Source organism: Castor canadensis, chromosome 5 (genome assembly GCF_047511655.1).
Source record: "Castor canadensis chromosome 5, mCasCan1.hap1v2, whole genome shotgun sequence".
In the NCBI taxonomy this organism is placed as follows: domain Eukaryota; kingdom Metazoa; phylum Chordata; class Mammalia; order Rodentia; family Castoridae; genus Castor; species Castor canadensis.
Window position 1 is genome coordinate 70,210,698 of NC_133390.1, and position 9,631 is coordinate 70,220,328.

At 40.9% G+C, this 9,631-nt stretch overlaps 1 protein-coding gene across 2 annotated transcripts; it reads left to right on the forward strand.

Annotated features, from left to right (window-relative positions):
- Nucleotides 1-52: 52 nt before the first annotated feature.
- Dtx3l (deltex E3 ubiquitin ligase 3L) lies at nucleotides 53-9,270 on the forward strand. 2 transcript variants are annotated; one of them, XM_020167994.2, is made up of 5 exons: nucleotides 53-236; nucleotides 1,694-1,902; nucleotides 3,757-5,292; nucleotides 5,778-5,995; nucleotides 6,956-9,270. In XM_020167994.2, exons 1-5 carry the CDS (start codon nucleotides 53-55, stop codon nucleotides 7,035-7,037), a joined length of 2,229 nt encoding a protein of 742 aa, XP_020023583.2. In that variant the 3' UTR covers nucleotides 7,038-9,270. The 2 variants fall into 2 exon arrangements, with proteins under 2 accessions (XP_020023583.2, XP_020023584.2); XM_020167995.2 differs by lacking the exon at nucleotides 53-236 and adding an exon at nucleotides 413-516.
- The last annotated feature ends 361 nt before the right edge of the window (nucleotides 9,271-9,631 follow it).

Consider the following 9,631-nt stretch of genomic DNA (forward strand, 5'->3'; position numbering starts at 1 on the left):
CAGCCGCGTCCCCGAGCCGCCAGCCACCCAGCCCAGCCAGACGCCGACAGCCATGGCCTCCAGCCCCAGCCCGCCGTCCCCGCTCCTCGTGCGGCTGGCCGAGTCCGTCCCCTCGGCGCACAGGAAGCTGGAGATATACTTCCAGAGCCGGGCCTCGGAGGGCGGCGAGTGCACCGTGCGCGCGGTGGGCCCCGGCGCCCCGGGCACCTTCCGGGTGGAGTTCAGAGACAGGACAGGTGAGCTGCGGGCAGAGGCGCGGCAAGGGCCGAGCCCCTCGGGTTCCAGCCAGGCCCGGTGCAAGCGGACCTAGGAATCAGGAAGAGAGCGGGGGTGGGGGGAGGGGGGAGTATGGTGTTGGCCATGGGCGACAGGAACTCAGGACTCCTGCGGTCAACAGACTGATCCCTCATCCCACAGTGGGCAGAGTCCCGGTTGTGCCCAAACCCTGATCTGGTTTGACTGCGCCCTAAGAGTGATACTTTCCATGTGCGTATCAGGACTGACAGAGAAATACAGGTATGGCTGTCCCCCCGCCCGCCCCCAGGTTCCTGTAGCTACTGTCCTTGTCATTTAAGAATTCCACTTTTGACCGGGCACCGGTGGCTGACGCCTGTAACCCTAGCTAAGCGGGAGGCAGAGATCAAGAGTATCGCAGTTGGAAGCCAGCCTCGGCAAATAGTTCCGCAAGACCCTATCTCGAAAAATCAAAGATAGGGCTGGTGGAGTGGGTCAAGGTGAAGGCCCTGGTTCAAACCCCAGTACAGGAAAAAAAAGAAAAGAAAAGAAAAGAATTCCGATTTTATGCTCTCCCACCACTGCCACCACTGAGCTACATCCCTAGACATTTTTAGGTTTTAAATAATTATCCATTGACTTGTTTTTTGAGGATTATAAAAGTAACACATGCTCACTAGAGAAAAGAATAAAGAATGCTATCTGGAGATTTACAGTGGAAACACTTTTGTATATTTCCTTCTAGATATTTTCTATGAATGTCAGCAAACATACACCCTTACAGCATTATAAGTCTGAACTTTAGATTCCTGCTTTTCCCCCTTAACAGTGTAATGAATATTTTTCCATATCTTGAAATGGGAGAGGAGACAATTTCAGAAACATGACTTTTAGTGAGTGGATGTTCTATTATCATTAAGCTTTGGTTTCTAAGGAAAACTTAAGCTGCCTACTTTAGAGTTCTGAATAGCTCCCCATTCTTCTCTTATCACCAACTCACTATTCCAGGATGCAGGGAACAGCTGTCCTGCCATGGTGCCAGGTCAGGGTACAGATGAATGAACAAGGGGGTTATTGTGAGGCACTCTGCATGCACGGTTTCTGCACTTATTTATTCAACCAATCAGGGATGGGACTTATTTGAGAAAAAATAGCATCTGTGTTGAACATGTACATTTTTCTTGTCAATATGCTATATACAATAATGTATATCAACTACTTACATAGCATTAACAATTGTATTAGGCATTATAAGTAATCTAGAGACGGTTTAAAGTATATGGGAAGATATAAGTAGGTTGTATGCAAGTGCTATACTTTTTATATAAGGGACTTGAGCGTCCCTGGATTTTGGTATCCTTGGGATTTCTGGGAGCAAATCCACAGGGGACACTGAGGGCTAACTGTATGAAATCTTCCTTGCTTTTGTGTGAATGCGTGTTTAATGTCTCCCTTAAAGCTAAAGAGAGGGTATTGGGAAAAGAGAAGCATGAGATGCTTGTTGAAGACAAACTTGTGACCATTTTCCTGAAAACTACTGAAAATCCAGTAGAGAATATGAGACCCAGAATTTCTTCTTTGACACACTTACAAGCTGAGCCACAGTCTGATCAGAAGCATCCAAATGAAGAACCTGTCCCTACTGCTGTGAATTCCAGTGTCCAAAAGGTCAGTTTTGCCAGAGGAGCTGGCTCTGTTCCTGCAGCTGCCTCTGCAGTCACCATACCTATTGTCTTGTTGATCCAAAAACCTCATCCTGGGGTTAACTATGAGCCAGGCACTGGGTTAGGCACTGGGACACAGAGGTGAACAGAACAGACAAGGTTGCTCTGTTGCAATTTGTATTGGAGGTGGAGAGGCATACAGAAAGACAATAAGCAAGTAAACTAATGGAATAAAAGCATTTCAGAGACTGATACATGCTAAGAGGAGAATAAAATGGGATTTTGTCTCAGAGTAGAACAAGCCAGAATGAGGAAGGGGAGGAAGGAGGTGGTGATTCTTCTGATCAGAAGTCAGAGTCAACTTTTCTGCAGAGACTTAAGATGATGAAACGGAGCCAACCATGAAAAAATACATTAAACAAATAGATATGCTTACTGTGTACCAGGCACTGTTACAGGGGCTGGGGACACAGCCAGGTTCATAGCAGCCTCTGCCCTCAGGGCCCTTACCTTCTAGTGAAGGGAACAGACAGTAGTAAACAAATTGATATATAATAAAATGCCTGTCGGAGATAAGGCTAGGAAGAAAAATAAAGCAGACAGTGACAGAACCTCTATTTTAAATATGATGTCTAGAAAAATTTCTCAAATAAGGTGTCATCTGAGTAGAGATATGAATGGAGCTAGCTGAGTAGATTTCTGGGGAAAGACTATTCTAGGCCAAAGGAGGCAGACATGGGTGTATAGGCCCCACAAGAGTTTATATCCTGAGCCCCAGAAATTTCAAGGAAGCCAGGTGGAGGAGGGCAATAAGCAAGGACAAGAGAGCTGAGAACTTAGAGAGATTCCCCAGAAGTCAGGTCTTCTGAAGATGACAATAAGGACTTCAGATTTAACTTAAATATTAGGGGAGTCATCAGATGGCTTTAAGCCAGGGTAGTAGGGACAATCTGGATTATATTTGCATGGGATCACTCTGGCTGAATATACACATGTAGGAAGTAGCTAGAGTGAAAGGTCAGAGCCCAATTGAGAGAGGATGCAGTGCACCAGGTGGAAGGTAATGAAAGAGTCCCTTCAAAGGTATAAGAAGCTGGATTCAGAAACCATTTTGACGATCTAGAGAAATAGTGTTCCATGCAGAGAAAAGAGTATGTGCGAAGATCTTGCAGGGAACAAAAATTAGAAAGTTTGCTTTTATATTACATTTGATTTGCCTCTGTTCTTTATATCCTAATCTGGTATTTCTGTCTTATAATTGAGCTTCTAAAGACTAAGACTTAAAAGGGCCTAGAAACTTTGCATGAAGTCAGATGCTCATTGTTTTGTTTCACTGTGTTTTGTTTAAGAAGGGAAGGTAAATAGGAGGAAAAAAATTAACAGGGGGAAAAAAATCTACCTTGGATTTTTCCAGGCTCACAGGCTCTCTTGTGAGGACTACAACAACTTGTCTAGAGAGCAGAAGTTCCTTTCCTCTACCCTCATTCCCCAAGGTCAACAGATAATGGAAGCTCTAGAACACAGATCTCTTGGCCAAAGGGCTTTTAAAATGCTCATGCCCAGGCTCCACTGCACATCAGCTACATGAATCTCTGTGATGAGCCTGGTTCCTGGCTTTAAAAAAAAAAAAAAAAAAAAAAAAAGGAAAAAACTCCCCAGGTGATTCTAATATGCAGTTAGGACTAAACGTCTGAGTTGTAGCATACTGCATTCTTTTCAAAGGATTCTAAAGCAGTTGTTCCCTGTTAAGGAAAGACATAGTGATTATTTCTATACCCTCTGGACATTCTCCTGAAGAAGAGACTAGGCCCAGATGTCTGAGAGATCTTATTTGTATCTGTTCCTTTTAAAATTTCAGATCTTTCTTACTGTAGAAGCTGACCTGAACTGTGAATTGTTTTCCAAAGAGCAGAGAGCACATGTAACCACTATCTGTCCCCATGTCAAAAAAATGGAGGGTAATGATGGAATTGAGAAGGTGCGTGGTAACTTCAAAGATATCGAGAAAATATATCACTTCTTGAGTGGGCAGCTCATGAAAAGTGAGCAGAAACAGGAGTCTTCCCCTTCCTCCATGGAGAGAAAGCCACCTGATCAGCAGGGCTGGGATAGCTGCTTTTTTCCTTCTGAACCAAAAACCAGGTCACAGGAGAAAAGCAACACTTTTGAAGTTTCCTTGCCTTTCTTTGAATACTTCAGACATACCTGTCCTGGAAAAATAGACTCAATAGAGAAAAGATTTGGTGTAAACATCAAAACTCAAGAGAAGTCTCCCAATGTGGTCTATATAAATGTCACCGCCAATCAATCAGGTGACCTAGATGCAGCTCTTGGGTCTTTTGTGAGTGAGTTCCAGAAGAGTACAGAAGCTCTGAAGCAAGACTATGTCTCTTTACAAGACAATAAGCAGGCAAATGAAATCAAACAGGAATTGAATCACTGTTTTTCAAAGCTTCTGATAAAGGAGGAAGGAGGAATGCTAACCCTCCTTGGAAACCAAGATGACATTTCAGCTGCCAAAGAAAAAATCTCTGAAAGTTGTAACAAAGCACCTGTGAAAATACTCGCTCCCAGTAGCATGATGGATATACTTAAGGTTGATACTACTCTCTATAAGGTTCTAGAAGCTGAATTATTCCAGGAGATACCAAAGATAGATCAGAAGTACAACACTTGCTGTAAGATTTTTGAGAAACATCAGAAAACATGCATTCAGTTTGATCCTGTGGACAAGAAGATAGATCTGTCTGTGCATGCTTATGCAAGTTTCATTGATGCCTTTCAACATGCCACATGTCAACTGATGACAGAAGTTCTTTTGTTGAAACCTTTGGGCCAGGAGAAAGTGCACTTACATGGGACTAAGTTTGCCAATGACTTTAGAAAAAGACATCCGAATATACAGTTGGTTCAAAATCAAGAGTCAATGACCTTGACTGGTTTACCAAAGTACCTTGCACAGGCAAAGCAGTATGTCTTAAAAATATGGGGACTGTTGCCATTAGCTGGAGAGAAATTAAATGTGGATAATGAAACACCCATGGATATTGACAGCAATGATTCTAAAGCAGCTTTGCCTTCACTCAGGGGCTCTGCATGCTCTGATGTTTCAGAGGTGAATGAGAAAGTAGAGGACATCTGTGCCATCTGCATGGATACCATCCATGACAAACAAGTGCTACCAAAGTGCAAGCATGAATTCTGCACCGCTTGTATCAGAATGTCCATGACATATAAGCCAGTCTGTCCTGTGTGTCTGACTTCCTATGGTGTTCATAAAGGGAATCAGCCAAATGGAACCATGACTTATAGCGTTTCAAGAGCATCACTTCCAGGTTATGAAAACTGTGGTACCATTACAATTCGATATAATATAGAAAGCGGCATACAAACAGTAAGTGTTTCTGAGCTCCTTGGGTTTCTTTCCATTATGCTAGATTACCAGAGCAAAAGGGATTTTCCTGTTGCCTATTAGAGGATGGATTTCCCAGGGAATTATTCCATGGTTATGTGCAAGGGACCAAAATAATGGTAAAGATCACATTGTCTGCTTATAACTTAGATACCTTTCCTAGTTTGTTTTTTTTTTTGGGGGGGGTGGGCAGTGTTGGGGAATTGAACCAAGGGCTAAATAAGCACTCCACTACTAAACTAGACCCCAAGCATTTTGTGTCTATTTCTTAGGTTGAGAAAGTGAGTGGAGATTATGTGTTAGGATGGAATTTGAAGAGGAGAAATATTAATTACTGGGAATTTGAGTAAAACTTCAAAAGTTTTCTTACTTTTAATTTGTTCTATCTGCAAATAAATATATCTATACATATAGTAAAACTTCCACAGTGGCCTATTTTCACATGACATTTTCTTGTCTTCATACAGGAAGAGCACCCAAACCCAGGAAAGCCTTATTCTGGAACACATCGAACTGCGTATTTGCCTGATAACAAGGAAGGAAGAGAGGTTTTGGGTCTGCTTCGTGCAGCCTTTGATCAAAAGCTGATTTTCACAGTGGGGATCTCTCGAATGTCAGGAATCTCAGATGTCATCACATGGAATGATATCCACCACAAAACATCACAGAGTGGAGGACCAGTAAAGTGAGAACCTTTTGAAATGTAACAATTACTAAACAAAGAATACAGTTTGTGAAATTATACAATTTTAGGTTGTGGGCATAAGTAGACTTTATAGCAGCAGTGATAGTAAAGTATTTTGAGGGATGGAAGAGTAAATCAAGTGGTAGAGCACCTGCCTAGCAAGCATGAAACCATGAGTTCAAACCCCAGTATTACCAAAAAAAAAAAAAAATGATTTTGAAACAGTCTAGTCTGGAATGATCATTTCAAAGACAAAAAGATTGGTTCCATACATCCTTCTCCCCTGCCAACCATTATGCAGTTATTAATTTTGCAAAAAGGGGAAGAGGTTTCAGAATCCAAGATGAGTGATATAAGTTGACTTAATTTGTGGCTTCATGTCTGTTTGAAGGGTAGACCTTAGGAATGTTATTTAATTGTTATCTTTTAATGTCATCTTTCTTCCCTTCCTTCATAACAGTCCACAGAGAATCTGAACTCACTTCAATAGCATGCTAGAAAAAGTCTTAGTTGTAGGGGAACTAATGGCAGTGGAAACTATTACAGTAAATCTGATTGTTCCTTTTGAAACTCAGAATACCCTGTACCCTTGGTATTCAGAATTGAAATAGATCGTGAGATCTTTTCCAATCTGCAAGTTTGAAAATTCTACTAGTATATGATTGCAATCTCCCCTGTAAAATACAGTATGTCATTATAACCTTATAAGCATCACTTCTTACAATAAACTGAGAATTTCAAAAGCCTGCTTGGAAGACAGATGCTAGCCAGACAGCTGTGCTTACTCACTAGCTAAATGAGCCACATCTGCACACTTAAGAATGATTAACATCACCCACTTTCAATGCTACCTGTGAATGTTTACAACCCTACATACTAAATCCTCAAGTGCACAAGATCTATTGTACAGATTATTGTGAACCATTTATGATGAAGCTAAAGGAACTTTTCTTTCTGCAGCTTTGGCTACCCTGATCCTGATTATCTAAAACGTGTCAAGGAGGAGCTGAAAGCTAAAGGAATTGAGAAAGAAAACTGCTGAAAGGATGCCAACTGAAACTTTCAAAGATGTGTTAGGAGGTTGAATTAATGCCACTCTAAATTCTTCTGTAGAAGCACCTTAAAAAAACGTTTTATCTCAAGAAGTGGTTTATATAAGAATATCAATCTGCTAGACTGTTTCTAGAGTGTTGCTTTTTTATTGGAAGGCAAAAGGCAAGGAGCTTGTGTGATTTCATTGTGGAAATTTGGTCTCATTCTTGTGTCATGGTTGGTGTATGTGGTGTGTCTGAAATCATCTTCTATGTCCTTCAGTTCTGCTACTAGGTACCAATTGACTCCCCTTTCTTTTTCACCTTTTATTTCCTTTTCTTTTTTCCTCCCTCCCTCCCTTCTTTCCTTCCTTCCTTTCTTTTTTCTCTCTTTTTTCTTTCTTCTTCCTTCTTTTCTTTCTTTGTCTTCCTTCCTTTCTTCCTTCTTTCCTCTTTCTTTCTCTCTTCTTTCTTTCTCTCTCTTGTGCTGGGGATGAAATGCAGGGCCACTGATCTCTACCCACCCAGACCTTTGATCTTTTTTTCCTTGCCATCTCTACGGTTGGTACCTTAGTTACTTGTTTTCCCTTTAATCTCTACCAGTAAAAATGAAACCCTTGTGTAAATGGGAATTTTTTTATTTGCCATTTATTAATTTTTGACAAAGCCCAATTATTTCAACAAGAATGTCTCCAAGGTAGCATCAGTCCTCAAAGGATCATGGGGAAATTTCTTAAAAAGCTTTGGTTATGGAAAATTAGAGACCCACATTTCTCTTACTCCCACATTGCAAGAAAGACAACCAGGAACAGAGATTAGGCAGCCTTTGGTAATAATTGTAGTAAGGCTATTATTTTTAATAACACAGAACCTGGTATACAGTTGTTGTTTAGTGCATTTTTGTTGCCTGACTCAAGTTGCTAGTAGGTTGGCAGAGAGATATACACTTCCTCTATCTTTGGCAAAAGCAGGTGTTAGAAAGCCATTTGTGGAGACCTCAGCACTCATTGGAAAACTGAGATTCTTGTTCTGGAATACTCTTATCAAACCCTGAACTTGGTCCTTATTCCTCCCTGATCCTTGGAACCTGCCCTATGAAGTGCACTTACCTGCCATAGAAATGCTACATGATTCTGAACCTTTTTTCTTCTGGATATGCTGTACTTTTGAGTATACCTTGCTTCCAGTTTTATACATTCATCATCTAACATTTTACAGTAACTGCAGACCCCAATGTAGTAATTTGATGCAAGTTGAGCCTATATAGGAATATATGACACATCCAATTTTACTTTCATATGGTTCTCCAAATCAGAAGAAAGTTGTAATAGCACTTTATCTGGTTATCTGTGTCCCAATCTCTCTCCAAAAATGGTGAACAATATGTCTTGTCCTTTTCCTAAAGACACACATGTGCACACAAAATTTTTGGCCAGATAATAATAGCTATTATTGAGTACTTTTTTTGTCCCCTTTATAAGAGCTTTACATCAGTGTGATTAATGCAATAGTATCCCTGTTTTATAAACAAGAAAACTGATGCATAGAGAGAATAAGTCAGTCACCAAAGGTCACATCGTTAACAAGTGAAGTGCTGACATTTGAACCAGGAAGTCTGGCTCCAGGACTTCTGTACCCTACAGACACGGTATAGTTACTTCTGTGTACTACTGCAGAGGTAGTGCTGTACTGCCTCCTACATGGATGATTCTCCATGGAGCCAGCTGAGGAGTTCCCTTTATTCTGTGCTTCTATTGGAAGTGGATTCCTGCAGAGTGCTCAAAAGAAATTTCCCATAAGGAAGTCCTATTCAAAGAACTGAAAAACCCAGAATCCTTTCCTTTGCCCAGAGTGTTAAGAAAGCTTAAGTAAATGATATGTCTTTTCTTAAAAATCAGGTGATTCATTAGGATTTTGTGTGTGTGTGTGTGGAATGGGGTCTCACTATGTAGCCCAGGCAGGCCTTGCTCTTGAGATTCTCCTCCCTCTGCTTGAGCATGCCACATCTAGTTTATACTTTTAACTTTTGATTAGTCACTAAATATGTTATCATTGTGCTTAATTATATCCTATCTTCTGGTCTTTTAGTTAGGGGGATTCTGCTCAGTTCTGGGTCTTGTTTTATGTGTGCACATGCAGGCTTTGTGATGTGAGTGGCTATTGAGCATTTGGATTACTGCTTTTGCTCTTTGGAAGACATTATTACCTGCCTTAAAATAAAGTTGAATCCACATTTGGAATAGATTGCCTGTGTTCTTTCCCTTATTGCTTTTCTCTTTTTCCATAGGTTGAGGTTTGGGGTGTTGCCTATGACACCTACAGCACACAATTTTATACCATGTCGACATCTTGGGTCGATTTTTCTGTGTAGCTGTTTGCTAAATATTATCACAGTAGAACTTTATTATTGACTTCACTGCTGCCACTTTTGCCTGTGAAATTTTTTCTTTCTAGCACATAGATTATGTAAAGATAAAAGTAGGCTACAGACTTCATCTCTTTTCTTCTAGAGAAAGCATATGTAACACTCTATCAAACTACTGCCCCCTGCTTGCTCACTGAGTAACAGTAGATAGGGAATACTCTTCTCTCTAAAGAAAAGAAG

Excerpts from the sequence above, each read along its gene's own strand:
- Dtx3l (XM_020167994.2), top strand. The coding sequence starts at position 53 with ATGGCCTCCAGCCCCAGCCCGCCGTCCCCGCTCCTCGTGCGGCTGGCC. Across the intron at positions 1,903-3,756 it reads TGAATTCCAGTGTCCAAAAG|ATCTTTCTTACTGTAGAAGC; the intron begins GTCAGTTTTGCC and ends TTAAAATTTCAG. Across the intron at positions 5,996-6,955 it reads CAGAGTGGAGGACCAGTAAA|CTTTGGCTACCCTGATCCTG; the intron begins GTGAGAACCTTT and ends TTCTTTCTGCAG.